Genomic DNA, 15254 nt, shown 5'->3' on the forward strand with positions numbered 1-15254 from the left:
GGGGACCCTGCGGGGGATGATGTCTGGTCTCGGCACCCAGGGCCGGGGGGGGGGGGGGGGGGGGGAAGGAGCGAGGAGAGGTGGATGCCGGTGTTACTGTGGGAAGAGGGACAGATCCCGCTCCCTCACTGCGTGGGTGCTGCGAGTGGAGCACGGAGAAGTGTGTCCGGGGTGTTTCAGGCTGGTCCTCTTCCCCCTGGCCCCTTCCACCCTCCCCTGCTCGGGGCACGGCCCCTCTCCGGGGCGTTGGGGTGGAGGGCGCAGGTTCCCGCGCGGTGATGGTTGCCGCTCGCCGCAATCCTGCGCCTCCTCCCATCTTGCCCGCGAGCGAGGTGCTTGGTCCCGAGGGTGAAAAATCTTCCCTGGGGGCGCACCAAGGGGCTGCGGGCTGCACCCCCACCCCTCGGGAACCAGCCCCGGTCCTCCGGAGCGTGCGGTTTGCCGCTCTGAGTCACCGTCTCAGCTCCTTCCACCCATCTCGAGGAGGTGATAACCCCCGTAGCTCTCTGGGTGTCTCCTCTGGGTGCCCCCCCGCCCCGGGACGCCCCGGCCCTTTGGCGCGGGAGGGGTTAAGCGTGCGGCCGGCGAGCGGGGAAGGCTCTCCATGGGTGTTGCTGGGAATTAGCGCACCCTGCCATCTGCACATTGCGATTTGGTGAGTGTGCAGGGGAGGGGCCCCATCCCCGGCCCCTGGGTGCCCCCCGCTTCATGGGGAGAGGTGGGGGTTCCCCTACGAGTCAGGGTGGGAGGTTGGGGGGGGGCAGCTCTGCTGCTCAAAATCCACCAAGCATCGGTGTTGCGGTGGCCTGGGGACCACGTCTTGCTCCACGTTGCCCTGGGCATGTCGCTTCGTCTCAGTCGTGCCCCCACCGTTGGAGACGGACGCAGCTCAGCCCCGGCAGGCACTGGGGTGGGGAGCTGCACCCCCCCCAACTCCTGCCAAGAGCAGCCTCTGCCCAAAGCGCTCGTCTCTGTCGAAACCGGGTGTGTTGTGCAAAGGTCCCGGCGTGGGGAGTCCTGTGCGCTCCCTGGCATCTCCCGGCACGCTTGCTCCTTCCCCGCTGCGACGGGCTGCGATGGCCACCCAGCGGGGTCTCCTCCCCTCCCGAAACACCCTCCACTGGCGGCAGCAATTAACGTGTCTCTCCCGGTGATTTTCTCGGCAGATGCAGCCATTCCAGCAGCTTTTTGGCTCCCTGTCCCATTAGAGCATCGCTCCCATGTGGGACCACAGCTCCCAGCAGCCAACGGCGGGTGCTGAGTGGTGGTGGGGTCTGTGCAGTGGGAAGGAGAGCTGCATGGTCTTTCCTGGGACACTTCATGTTGAGCAGGTAGTGAAAGGTGCTTCAGGCCCGTTTTTCTGCTTTAATTGGCTCGTTTGGGTTTTGGAGCCCATATGTCCATCTGGAGAGTCGGTCTGTCCGTGTGGCTGCGCTCCGGAGCTCAGCGCAGCCTCTCCACTGGGGATGGAGCTCAGCTTTTAATTTCCAAAGAGAAGAACCTTAAACCCAGGCCAGATACCCAGGTAATCTTGGGGTTTTGTGTTTCATGGTTTTGGGTTTTTTTTTGTTGGTTTTTTTTTTTTCCTCCCCACTTGGCAACATAAACAGCATCCCTGACAGCTTTACATTGAGTTTGCCATGGCAACCTACAGCAGCCGAGCGTTTCCAATACCCCATCCCTGGAGTGGGAGAGGAGATGAACCCCGGCGGGTGCTGCCCGAGGGGCAGGACGGTCCCCAAGCGAGGGGCAGCGTGTGGGGCAGGGATGCAGGCAGCCTCTGTGCCGATGCGGCCGGACAGATGCTCAGGGAAAGTGATCAACTTTGATCCAAATGGCCTGAGGTTTGCTCAATGGGCCTGATCCTGCCCGGCCGAGCTGCCCTGCCGGCCCAGCGGGGTTTGTGGCTCTGGGCAGGGGAGGTGGTGGATGGTTTTGCTCTTCCTCAGCACGATGCTTTCTGCCCTGGATGGTGGGAGATGTCCAGGCTGGAGCGAGATGCAGGGAGAGCTGAGGTGAGGCGTGGATTTCCCCCTCCTTCATGGGTAATAAATAAAACCACCTGAGCTCGGTCAGGGCTTGCTCCATCTCTGGTCATGGGCGAGGGTGGTGCTCACGCCTGCCTGCCCGGCTGCGGTCGGAGCGCTCTGAGCCAAGCCGGGAGCGTTCACGCTCTTGCCCGGTGGCTCAGCTCAGGCAGCAGCCGCAGCCTGGCGTGTGCCGGGCTCCTGGTGCCGTGGGCTGTGCTGCCGGCGTCGCAGCGAGACCGCTGGTGGCTTGGCTGAAGGTGTCACGTGTAGCATGTCCAGCCGATTTTTTTTTTTTTTTTTTTTTTAATTATTGTTTTTCTGTCCCTGTCTGAGCAGCCCGCTTTCCTCTCCCCTGTGCTTAAAAGCCAGCGGGTCCCTTTCCTTGTGCCAACGGCTGCTCCGGTGCCCGGGGTGGGCACACGCAGAAGGCTGCTCCGGCCCCGGCGCTGGCCCGCGGCCGCTCTCCCCAGCCAGGACGGAGGTGTAATGCAGCCGTTTATTATTCTGGGCAGGTTTGTCTGCAGCACCGCATCGGCTTCGCTGCTCCTCGCCAGCCGCTCCCTCCTTCCCGGAGCGTGTACGCTGCTTCCCCCGGCTCCCACCCCGGCCCACGGGTCCAGAGGGTCCACGTCCTTCGCCACTGCCACCCCCCGAACTCCTCCTTGTCTGCAGCTACCCTTGTCCTGCTGGGGATGCTCTTTGGGAGGTGACGCTGGGGATGCTCTTTGGGAGGTGACGCAGCACCGCCGGCGGCTCAGGGGGTCCCGCGCAGGCGGTTCCCGCGCAGGGCAGCGTGTTCGGGCTCCCGGTCGGGCTCTCCCCGCCGGGGCTGTGTTTTCTTGCCCTGTGTGCCAGGGGGATCCTCGGGGAGCACTTCTTCCTCTCCAGCGCCTGGGGGCTCTGGAAATGAATTATGAGAGTTCGGGACAGCCTGCTGAACGCTGCTGGAGTCATTAGGAGCTCGTTAGAGCGTTAGCTGTTAGGGAAGCCTTAAGGGATCCTTCCCAGCCTGGCCAAGAGCGCGGGATCCTGTCCTGTGCCACTGGGATGGAGCAGAGACGGGCCAGGAATGGGTCTCTGACCCCAAACTGGGGCTGGTGGAGGATGCTCAAAGCAGGTGTCAACAGCCTTCCCCAGCCACAGTTCCTCCTTTCTTCGTGACCGGTGGAGCAAGTCCCCGGAGCCGGCGCTGCTGGAGGGAAGGAGCCTCATGGCTGGGCTCGGGCTGATAATGATCGGTGCCCCATAGGCTCCTTTAGGGGTAATTATGGACTAGACCGTTACAGTATTAATTAACTGTCTTTCTCTTAACCTCTGAGCTCTCCTCAGAAGATGTTAGTCGCTATGAAAGGGAAAAAAAAAAAATAGTGTATCGAGGTGGGGGGAATTATCTTTTTTTCCTCTTGATCAGCAGGAGTCTGCTTAATTGGACCCGCCGTCTCCTACCTCCCGCTGCCGGCAGCTTTCATGCCTTTAAATGATAGATGAGCTCAGCTCCCCGAGGAGCAGCGGGGTGACCGGACTGGGACATGGACAAGGATGCTGGTGTCCAAGCTGGTGCTGGTGATCTCTGCTTTTCTGGGGCAGCGGCAGCGTTCTGTCCCTGGGGTGCGAGTTTGGGTGCCCCTGGAGCCGCAGCGATGCCGTGGGGGGAACCTGTCCCTGTGCTCCCCATCCCTTTGCTGCCCGCGGCTGGTGGATGGGACCTTCCCGTGGCGGCGGCATCTCTGGTGTCCCTGAGATTCGGTTGGTGCCTGTTGCCTCCTGATAAAGCCAAGAGCTGCCCTGGGTGTTGCAGGCAGGGAGGGGAGCTGCTCGCAGGGGCCAGGCGCGGGGTCGGGTGTGCAGGGAGGAGTGCTTTACTTTTTGGGGGTCTGGCCACCCCAGGGGTTGCAGAGCTGGCGTGAGCAGGGCTGGAATCAGGGTGGTTTGCTGTGGGGTGGTGCTGGGATGCCCCCATGATGGTCTGGAGCCCGTCTCGTGGGTTTGGGAGGGCTGGTGCACCCCGTGTGCTCCCAGGATGCAGCGATGGGTGTTTTCCCTCCTTTCTCCCATTCTTGTCTGGCCGCTTGACCTTTCTGGCCACGTGCTCTGCCACCTCTGGACCTCTTGTCTAAGTGCTGATGCTGTCTTTGTGGCCGTTCCCCTCTTCATTTATATTGCACTAGGAAAGGCTTTATTTTCTCTCCGTGAAGAGCCTCTCATGCAGGCACTTCACCTCTGTAGTGCTGGAGAGGTGTCTGGGAGCATCGCTGCTGGCATCTGAGCTTGGGAACAGAGCTGGAGGGCACCTTAGGCAAGAGAAAGCCCTTTCCCCCTCCAGCCTGTGCTGCTCCCCCTGCTCCCTCTGTGTCCCTAGCGCCCGTCTTCTGCCGGGGATGCCAGAGGGGGACCCCAGACTCCAAACTCCCGGGGAAGGGGAGCGGGCTGTGGGATGCTTCTGGTCCCTGCCTGGCCGCAGTGCTCAAGTCTTGCTGGTTGAAGCGGTTTTGGGGTTCGCCTGCCCTCGCTGGCAGGGCTGGGGTGTAACCTGGCTGGCAGCAGTTTGGGGCTGTGAGAGCCGAGGCTGGGAACCCGCTCGCGGCGCAAGAGCTTGCCAGCAGGATCCAGAGGGCTTCCTGAGACACGCTCCGAAAGGGTCATTAATGCAAAAGCCTCTTCATTTTAGAGAAGCGTGCAGGTTTTAGCAGCTTCTCTGGTTCCTGCCGAGTCTCTCCGCTGATTAAAAGTCCGCCGGGTGCTGCGAGCCCCTTTCCGTCGGTGCCGGCTCGCTCGGCGGGATGCTTCTGCTTACCTGTTGGCAGTGCGGTGAGCCGGCGCTACGCCCTGGGACAGCAGCCGGCGGAGGAAGCAGCTGTTTTCCACTGCCGAGATGTATTTTTAAACCAAACTGAATGGGAGTGTTTTTCTGGGCTGGGCAGCTGGGGGTTGAGCGAAGAACCACCTGGGCGCCCTTCCTGCCCGGCCCCGTGCGCTGCCGGAGCTGCTGCTGCCGGTTTTCCCCGCGGCGTAGCCGAGCGCCCATGAAATGCCCCGGTCCGTGCCGAACCCATCTGAGCTCCCTGCAAGGTCAACTTCTGCTCATCCAGGTTGTTTGGTTGGTTGGTTTTTTTTGGTCAAATCGCGCTGACCCCCGGGGCTGGGTGAACAAGCCAGCACCTCCAAACCACCTTCTTTCTGGTGGGTGCCCACCCTTGGGTGTTGTTGCTCCCGCTCGCCTGCCCCGTGGGGCACGTGTGTTTATTAACAGACCTTCTAATGCCGGTATTTTTGTTTCCCATCCTTGTTTTTGCAGCTCCAGTTGCTGTGGTATCCAGGGAGCCCTCCTCCTTCTGCGGGAGATGCACGCTGGTCGTTGCTAAGGTCGCCTCCGCGGTAACATGCACATCCTGTTTACACCTTTATCCGGAGAAGTTGGGCTCGGTTAGAGGCACCCGCTTCACCCGGGCAGCCCCCAGGGAAGGGGCCGCCCCGAGCATCCCCCCGCCGGACCCTCGAGGGAAGGCGCCGCAGGAGCCGCGAGCCGGCGTCACCGCCACCGCGCCGGCAAGATGACGAACAACGTGGCCGACCACCACCCCGGGAACTCGGTTGCCGAAGGCAACCATGAGGGGGACTTTGGTTGCTCCATGGTGGAGCTCAGGAACCTCATGGAGCTGAGGAGCGCTGAGGCAGTTGCCCGGCTCAATGACTCCTATGGTGGCGTGCAGAATGTCTGCAAGAGGTTGAAGACGTCGCCAGTTGAAGGTAAGCGGCCGTCTTGTGGTCTGCAAGGTGGCACCACCCGCTCGGGTCCAACTGGTGCCTCTGGGTTGGGGCCACGCAGGGTTCAAGCTGGTGGCCGGAGGGCGATGGCTCAGATAGCTCTCACAGCTGAGCTCAGAGTGCGGCCCCGTCGCTTCCATCGCGAGCCTCCTGGGAGATGGCTCCCTGCGTCTTAATAAAACGATCATTTAGGGTAGAGGAGGAGGAATAAAAAAGAAAAAAGAAAAAAGTGGAGCAGCATCTTCCCTGGGGCTTCCCCCGAGGCGTAGCCCGGAGCCCCGCGTCCCCTGGGGAGGATGGAGCGGAGGCGGGATGCGGGCAGGGGCGAGCAGCTGATGGGGCGTAAAAGGGGCGCAGGGCCGGTGGGGGCTCGTGTCGGCAGCCGAGCTGCTGCCCCACAGGTCAGCACCAGCCTTTCCCCTGTTTAATAATTTACCGCGCTAACGGCAGGGCTGCGCCGGCTGCGGGTGAAGGAGAGTAAAGGTTGGAGCGCACTCGAGGAGGTGGTGGGACCACTCGGAGCTCCTGCGCGGGGTGTTAGCATCTCAGCCAGGGGACAGGCAGCACGTCCCCAAAGGGGACGGGGAGATGCCACCTGGGCTTCCCCCAGATCTGTAGGGCTTCTTGAGCGGCTGTGGGAATGTAAAACCTGGTTGAGGGCTTCTGAGCCATCACAGGTTTGAGTGGTGGCAGTGATGCTTGCCTGCGGGTGCCAGGTCACTTTTGGGAGGCTTTGATGGAAGGATGTCACCTTTCCTCCCTGTGGTCCCGGATGGCCTTTCCGGACCCCCGTATCGAGGGGTAGGCGCTGGGACTCCCAGTGTGGGGTGGCTGCGGGTTCCTTTGCGTGGCGACTCACCCCTTCCTTGGCATGAAGAGGGGTACAAGGGGGAGAGACCCCCCTGTGTTTACAGCACCGAGGGTTTACCTGGGGCTGGGAAGAGCACTGGCAGGATGCGGCCCCACGGTGGCTGTGTGGGATGGGGGGACGTGGCTGCGCCGTGGCTCTGAAAACTCGCGGGTTATTATTAGTGCCGTTAGCTGGGGATTAGCATGTTTCCCAGCTGTGAGTGGGACCGGGAAGGGGAGACAATATCGGGATGTCATTAGAGAAGGGGGGGACTCCCGGTGGAAATACCAAGTCCAGGTCGCAAAACAATGTGTTTGGCCCTGCCAAACTGGGAGCGAGCTCCTTTGGGGGTGGGAGGAGAGGGGAGGGGGGGAAGCGAACCCGAAAGGCTCTGCCTTGGCCTGACAGCTCTTGCTGAGGGTGAGGTGAAGGGCTGCCCATCCATCCCCAGTGCTGCTCAGGCACTGGTTGGCATCGCTGTACGCCGTACCCACAGCACATCCCTGTCTCACCCTCTCGCTCCGGAAGTGAGCTTTGTTGCCTGTTCCAAACCCCGTCTTGTTGAGCACAGAAAGCAAAAAGAGGCTATTCCCTACAAGTTTGGATTTTTAGGAAGACTGAAAGTCCAAGGCAGCCTGTGACCCCTCCGTCCGACCCCATCAGAGCAGGACACTTGGATCCTGCTGTGCTGGGGCTCTCCAAGGGCACCTACCCGAGAGTGTGACATGTGGCATGACACTGCCGCGGTGCCACGATGAGGGAAACCCCAGCAGGTCGGGAAGCTGCAAACTGGGACCGTGTCCCCTGCCTGGACGCATCGGTGGGCAAAGCCTGGGCAACGGGGACGGGGTGCCCGGGCGGCCGCTGGCCCCGGGGAGTGCAGCGCAGGTGAGCTCAGGTTGTGTTTGCAGGTGGGATGCCCCAGCCGGGGTTTAGGGAAAGATATGCAACCTGGGGGATGCCGGCCATGGCTTGGCATGTGTGGTGTGGGGCTGCTTCCCTCTGGGAAGCGCTATGCGGAGCGCTGGGGCTGACTCAGACTTGGCCCTGAGCCCCCCTCTGCCTGCAAACCCCCTCCCCGAGCTGGCACTGCCCGGCCGAAGCCCGGGAGCATCGCTGGACCCGTGGGCATGAGAAGGGGCTCTGCTGCGTGTGCGGGCACTGGGTGCGTGTCGCAGCAGTAGGCAGCCCCTGTGCAGATGTCTGCGCCCGGCCCCGTGCTCGTTATCCCTCCGCTCGTTATCCCGCTGGGATGGAGCAGTGGCCCTGTGCTCTTCCTGGGTGTCATGCGAGGGGGCTGCTGGCACAGCAGAGCCTGCTTGGAGAGTCCCCCAGACCTCCTGCCCCACCGTAAAATGCAGCAGCCCGTTGTGGGCAGTGTCTGGAGCAGTTTGATCCCATCTGGGTGTGTGTGGTTCCTGCCCCTCGGTGCTGATGCTCCTCTCTCCGTGCTGCAGCGTTGGCTGTCATCGGTTGAGCCTGGCACTGTCCCCACAGGGTGAATCACGAAATGGTTTAGGTTTGAAGGGACCTTAAAGACCATCCAGTGCCCCCCTGCCCCGGGCAGGGACACCTCCCCCCAGCCCCGGTTGCTCCAAGCCCCGTCCAACCTGGCCTTGAGCACCTCCAGGGATGGGGCAGCCAGATGCTGGCCACAGTGTCCCCGTCCCCCCACCCAGGGGCTGCCTTCACCCTGAGGGGTCCCTCGGGTGATTTGTCCTCGTAGGGTGGGATCTCTCCATGCCAGTGCTTGTTCAGAGAGGGTCTCCCCAGTGTGGGGGTCCACTGGGACCTGCTGCTCTGGTTCTTGCCCTGAAAGCTGTTGGTGGACCCCAACCCCTTAGGGCTGCTCCCTAAAGGGGCTTGGTGCTGGGGGGGCTCTCTGGGCGCTGGCTTCCCACCTCCTCCCTCAGCCCCGTCCCCGAGGTGGGTCGGGCAGGGTGGGAAGGGGAGCGGGGCGGTGGTGGTGGCGGCGGCAGCGGTGAAGCACAGGCGGCTTCGGTGACTCACCGATTAAAGCGTCTCCCTTCCCGGTCTCCCCTGGATGACGAGTGTCAGCAAACACCGCCCTGACTCACCCGCTGGCGGTAGCGGCTCCCGGGGCTGCCACCTCCTTCCCCAGCCAGGGCGAGGAGCTCGCTTTGGGGGCTGAAGGCTTTGGTACCCAAAAGCAGCTTTTCCGGGCTGCAGTGCCTCCCCTCTAATCAGGGACCGGTGACTGTACGGGGGGTTGTGTTCTCCTGCTGTCACTTGTGGCCTCCATCCAAAATTTCTAATCTAATTTCCCGCTAATCGGTACCCTCCAGGCCCTGCAGTGGCCCCGGCCGGGACCCGCAGTGCATCCCTGGAGTTAAGTGCCCACTGCTCCTGCTCTTCCCCGTGGCAGCACAGATAAATTGAAAGCCCTCTTCTTCCCCAATTGCCCCGGGAGGATGGGGGGCAGCTCTGGGGGTATTCCCATAGTGGGGGACGTGGGCTTTGGAAGAGCCACGTGTGCAACCTCCCGTGCCCCGCGGCAGCATCCCGCGTCCTCGTGCGGGAACGTGTGTGTGCCTGTCACGCCTGCCCGCGGCACACGCCGTGCCTCCCCTGCCCTGGCGCCGGCATGAGTCAAGCCGCGGCAGTTAGCCATATTTTCCATCCGTCCCGCCGGAGAGGTTGGGCGGGAAGCGTTCCCACATGGGTTGGGCTCAGGAAGGCCATGGGGGGGGAAGGGGAGGGCGGGAGATCCCGGGATCCTGCTGCCCCATCACTGCCAGATGGGGATGCCCTGCCAGCGTGTCCCCTCCCTGCATCCGCGGGGTGCAGTCGCAGGAGAAATTGGAGGGGCAACGGGATTCATCCTGCCGCTTCCTCCCGGCTGGGATGCAACGGAGCTGGTGGGGAGGTGTCTGTCCCAGGAGTGGGAGGGCTCGGTCCCCCCAGGAGGGCATCGCTGCCAGGCTGCTCCAGGCACCAGGACACGTCCAGGGCCGGCCGTTACAGCCGCATGCCCGCTGCATCTCGGGAGCTGGCAGCAGCCCTGTGGGCCATCTTAAGGTGGAGAGCGGGGGGGGGTGTGCTCAGCGCAGGGGCTCGGTTAAGGTAATGCTGGGCAAGGTGGAGGGGGATGCTCTCACCTTGGACCCCATCAGCTTTTTTTTTTTTTTTTTTTTTAATGGTTTTAATACAGGGGGTGACTGGGGAGGAATTGCCATCTCCCATTGCTGACCCCCGTCCTGGGACGGGAGGGTTCTGACGGCTGCTCTGTTCACAGTCTACCTGGGGGCAGGAGATCAGCCCCCCCTTTTTCTCACCCCCCTTTTTCTCACCCCTTCCCCCCGGGATCAGCAGCCCCAGCTCAGGGCCATCCTGCTCCCTTCCTCCCTCCCCCTTTTTTTCAGCAGCAGCCCTGAAAAGGAAGAATGCGCTTTTAAAAGGTAAAATGTATTTCAGAAGGTAGAATTCCTCACTGAGCAAGAGCAAGAAGCTGTCAAAAGGTCTCCTCCACCAGCTGTCCCCCCAGGAGCTGGCTCGGCCCCGCTGCCCCGGCCCCTGCGGTTGTGGCACGTCCGTGGGGCTCAGCCGAGCTCGGAGACGTTCCCGCTGCGCCGAGTCGTTCTCCGCAGCGGCTGCTCCTCCGAGCTGGCAGGAGAAGAGGGATCAGGTGGCTCCCTCAGCTCCGAGCGCCGCTCGCGGTGCCAGATTTACGGCTAATTTGATGCAGCATGTAAACAAGCCGGCCAGTGCCAACTGGCATTAACTGGCACTCGGGCGCTTTCGTGAGGCGGCTGCACCGGGGAGAGGCGGCTCGGCGTGCTCGCCCCGGCCCCTGTGCCGCTCTCCTGCCCGCGGCTCCGGCAGCGTCCTGCCCCACCGGTTGGATGTCCGCTGCCCCATGGGTGACAGGAGCAAAGCCCTGCCTCGGCTCCCCCCTGCCTGCACCTCCTGCCCCCCCTGCAGGCAGGGAGCTGCTCCTTGCAGGGGTGCCACTGGTGGGGGGGGGGGGCTGTGGGGCAGCAGTGAGGTTTGCCCCCATCTCCGTCTCTCCCCTCTCCAGGCCTGTCCGGGAACCCCACCGACCTGGAGAAGAGGCGGCAGGTCTTCGGCCAGAACTTCATTCCTCCCAAAAAGGCCAAGACGTTCCTGCAGTTAGTGTGGGAGGCACTCCAGGACGTCACACTGATCATCTTGGAAATCGCAGCCATAATCTCCTTGGGCCTGTCCTTCTACCACCCTCCGGGTGGTGACAATGAACGTGAGTCCCTGGGGACCCCGCGGCACAGTGGGGTGCCTGGTGGGGGACCCACGTGTGCTGCCGTGCCCAGCCGGTGCGGGAGCAGGGCTTGGGGACAGGTGCTGTCTCTGGAAGGTCACCTCGTAGGTCCCTCCACCCTGGTGCCCACCCGTAGCTGGTGGCTTCTCCCCATCCTTGGGGTCCTTGGCATGGTTCCATCCAGGGACCCACACTGGTGGCTGTGTCTGGGCACAGCCAACACCGTGGCATGGCTCAGAGCTGCTCCCCCAAAGGATGCTCAAAGGCCAAGGGGGTCCATCTGCTTTGGTGGCTCCCTAAGTCCCATGGGGCTTCTTTTTTGGTTTGGGCATGGAGGGACAAGGCTCTCGGTCCCCTGGTACCTCCCCCTGACCAGAGAGTGCTCCTCCCAGTCGTGACACCCCATGAGCAATGGTGTTGGGCAAGTTCCTCCTCCCCGGCCCTGGAGCTCTGTATGGTTGGAGGAGCTGAGCAGGGGCAGGGATCTGGAGATGCAAGGAGACGGTGACTCACGCGAGGGTCACGCAGCCCAGAGAGGGCTGGGTGCTGCAACTGGAAATAGAAGCCAGTTGTCCTGGCTCCCTCAGCCCAACCTCTGCCAAAAATGAAAAGTGAAGAAAAAAAAAAAAAAAAGAGGAGGTAAAAAAAAAAAAAAATCAACCCACAACCAAATGCCTCCAGGGATGTAAAAACCCTCTCCTGAGAGCAGGGGAAGCCCTTGGACCAGCTCAGGGAGGAGGAGGGAGGAGTAACTGTCTTCCAGCTCTGCTCCGAGCGTGTTACTCAGAGGGAAGCGGGTGTCTTGTGCAAATGAGTTCTCTCCTCCGACTGCAGTGTGCGGCCAGTCGGCAGGCGGCGTGGAGGACGAGGGTGAGTCGCAGGCTGGCTGGATCGAGGGGGCGGCTATCTTGTTTTCGGTGATCATTGTGGTGTTGGTGACCGCCTTCAATGACTGGAGCAAGGAGAAGCAATTCCGGGGCCTCCAGAGCCGCATCGAGCAGGAGCAGAAGTTTACGGTCATCCGCAAGGGGCAGGTGATTCAGATCCCGGTGGCCGAGATCGTGGTGGGAGACATCGCGCAGATCAAGTATGGTGAGTGGAGGCGGCGGTGGCTGGGGTCTGTCCCTCCACCTCAGGAGCCTGGCGGTTCCTCCTCTCTGCTTTGCCAGCCCTTTTGCCTTGAGGGGAAGAGCTGGCTCCTCCAGTTACACTCTGCAGCGTACTGTGGTCACGAGCGATGAGAGATGCTCCCATGCGGGTGATGGAGCTCCACTCACCTTGCTGCTTGCCAGCCCAGAGTTGGGCTGGCAGAGCTAAGCCAGGCTCTGCACACAGCTTTGGGTGGCTTTAGCAACATGCTGGTCTCCAAAAATGGTTTGTTTTCACAACCATGTCCATGTTGGTGAACATCTCCTTAGCAAGGAGATGTAGCGCTTGGGCTAAACCAGGTGCTGCTCCTTGTTTACCAGAGGGTATGCTCAGCTCCTGTCAGGAAGGAGATTGGTCCAACATGGTGTTCATTTTCACATAGGGCTTTTTCCTTCCTCGGGGGGTGGATGATGGGTTTGTGTAACGGTTTGGATGTAGCAGGAGGCTTTGGGAAGGATGTGGTGTTGATTCAGTAAAACCAGATGGGGGAAGCACTGATTGAGCAAACGTTCTCGCAATGGATGCTTTTGTACATCAGTGAAGATTTTGGAGCTATCTTATAATACCCATCTGTTGCTTCTCCTCCCTCTAGATTTGGTCTGAGACTGAGTTTTCAGTCCTTTTGCTGAGACATGAAGCCTTCTCCTGGGACGAGGCGGGCAGGGGTGAGCTGTGGCTGCCCGGGCTGGGGCTCACCCCGCTCTTTGCTCCTCTCCTAGGTGACCTCTTGCCAGCAGATGGGATCCTGATCCAAGGCAATGACCTGAAAATAGATGAGAGTTCGCTGACCGGGGAGTCAGACCAAGTCAAGAAATCGCTGGATAAAGACCCCATGCTGCTGTCGGGTGAGGATCGCAGGTGGCTTTTGTGTGGGCTGGGCTGGGTTTGTGCCGTGATGGAGATGTGGTTGCCTCCGAGCCCTGTGTCCCGGTGTTGTGGAGGAGATGGGAATGGTGTCCCAGGGTCCTCTCTCACCGTGGCCTTCCTGCTCTGCCAGGTACTCACGTGATGGAGGGCTCCGGCAGGATGGTGGTGACGGCTGTGGGTATCAACTCCCAGACGGGAATCATCTTCACTCTCTTGGGCGCGGGAGAAGGAGATGAGGAAAAGAAGGTGAAGAAAGGTGAGGAGATCCACTGAACCTGCTTTTTCCCTCCTTTTGCCTTTCTCCCTTTCCTGGGAAGCATCCACCGGTGTGTGACAAGCTACACCCACATCCGTGGGACACAGTTGTGTGTTAGTACCGGTGACCCAGGCAGGTACGGTGAGCTCTCAAGGCGGTGGAGGGGATCCCCCCCTGCAGCCCCTTTGCCCACAGCCCGGGGATCGTGCTGCCTGAGGAAAGCCCCCCATGCACCCAGACCTCTGCTTGCCAGCTCTTTCGGACACGGCTCCAACTCTCTCTTCTCCAGCCTGGAGTTGCAGGGTGAGGGGGTCAAGTTTCAGAGGGAAAGGTGGCTGATAGCGATGCCCTGCGGTGCCGTGGCACGGTGCTCATTGCCCACCCCGTGGTGGGAAGGTGAGTCCTGGGTGTCTGCAGGATGTTGGTAGCCCATCCAGAACCTTGAGGACTTTGCCGAAGATCTCTGCTGGCGTCCCCTGAGCTCACTGGGGAAGGAGGCGAGGTGCAGAGGGTGGCAAGAGGGAGAGGGGGTTTGCGTGCCGGGGGATGGAGGGTAGGAGAGCGGCCAGGTGGGCTGAGGTCTCCTAAATCATGCTGGGGCTCGAATGCTTTCCTGCCTCGGCTCTCACATCTTGCTGCTCGGTGGCAGCTCCCATACCAGCTTTAAAGCCAGGCTTGGGAAGCTCCTGCTCTCCCCTGTGTCCCCGCACCCCTGTTCAGCAGGTCTGGGCTCACTGGGAGCAGCTGCGAGGAGCTGGCAGGAGCGAGCCGCCGGCTGGCATCGCAGGCGTCCCTGCTCCGGGGAGCCCTTCCCGGGAGACGATGCCAGGCAGGGAGAAGAAGCTTGCCGGGCCTCTCCTGGCAGCCGTCGCGGCTCCGGGCCGCATGTGCGCTGGGTTTCTCCAGCTCCGCTCTCCCGGGGCGGGCGGGCGGCTGGCTCGCATCGCTGGGGTTCGGCGGCTGCGGAGCTCTCGGGGTTTAGCTGCCAGCTTGGAGGTGGGAGTGCAGGGTGAGACGTGGGAATGGTGCCGCTGTTGGAGCTGAGCGGCAGCTTGCCCGGGAGCCCAGGCACGGCGCTCCGTGTTTTCCCAGCCTTCCAGCTCTGTCGCTCAGCCCCGCAGCAAACCCAGCTCTGTGTCTTGCAGCCCCCAATTGGGGAGTGAAGTGGGGTAGGGGGCTCATCCCCCACCGTGGTGCTGGGGTGTGATGGAGGGAAGGCATATAAACTCTTTGTTGCACAAGGTTGGTTTAGATTGCAGCAGCACTGTGCTTCCCGTGCTGTGGAGGCACATTGGGGGACCCCCATGTGCAGACCTTGCCCACCACAGCCCACTATGGGCATAGTGCTGCCCACAGGGAGGGGCAGGTCTGCGCCTCCCGGGTGGATCCGTTTGCGCCCCATGGCACTGGGAGGCAGCGAGCACTGGTGCTTGGTGCATGCTGCAGGGACATTGAGCTCCACTTACGGTTTCTTCTCCCCAAGGGGGTCTGAGACACCACTGGCACCCTTTGAAGCACTGACAGGGGTCGTAGCGGGTGCTTTGCAGGTGGGGAAGTCTGAAGCCTTGGGGACAGGGTACCTGGGGGAGTCGGGGAGCTCCGGAGCCTCCCTGGTGCCGTGAGCCATGGATCAAGTCAGGCGTGGTGTCCAGAGGGTGACCGCAGGGTGCTGAGCCCTGCACATGGATGCTGCTGGAGCAGTGCATGGCCCCTGGGAGCAGGGCCGGCCCCGGGCTGTCCCACCAGCCGGACAGTGAACGTTGGGTCCATGTGCTCAGCCCTCCACCCTTTTTCTCTTTGAACAGGTAAAAAAACCGGAGTCCCCGAAAATCGCAACAAAGGTAACCAGCCTCTCCATCCTTTGAACCAGCACCACACTAACTACCGAGCATTCCTCCTTCCTTCCTTCTTCTCATCAGTCTGTGCTCTTTGCTGCTCCGGCGGGACTCTCGCCTCGTTGTCCTGGGAGAGGGTGCAACGGTCCTGCAGCCAATGGCCCCGGCATGGCATCGCGGTGCCCTCCGGCACCCCACCACGAGGCTGTGCATAGCTGGGATGGGGCTGGCCAGCTTTCCCTGTGGC

At 61.9% G+C, this 15254-nt stretch overlaps 1 protein-coding gene across 1 annotated transcript in view; it reads left to right on the plus strand.

Moving 5' to 3' along the window:
* The window catches only part of ATP2B4 (ATPase plasma membrane Ca2+ transporting 4), a 47729-nt gene that overhangs the window by 11385 nt on the left and 21090 nt on the right, over positions 1–15254 (plus strand). Inside the window, exons 2-7 of the mRNA XM_082494720.1 lie at positions 5326–5777; positions 10685–10882; positions 11735–11992; positions 12769–12894; positions 13047–13172; positions 14978–15013. Coding sequence (XP_082350846.1) covers positions 5582–5777; positions 10685–10882; positions 11735–11992; positions 12769–12894; positions 13047–13172; positions 14978–15013 — 940 coding nt within the window. The 5' untranslated portion in view covers positions 5326–5581. The remainder of the gene's footprint in view (positions 1–5325; positions 5778–10684; positions 10883–11734; positions 11993–12768; positions 12895–13046; positions 13173–14977; positions 15014–15254) is intronic.

Source organism: Vanellus vanellus (genome assembly GCF_965231255.1).
Source record: "Vanellus vanellus genome assembly, chromosome: 23".
Lineage (NCBI taxonomy): Eukaryota > Metazoa > Chordata > Aves > Charadriiformes > Charadriidae > Vanellus > Vanellus vanellus.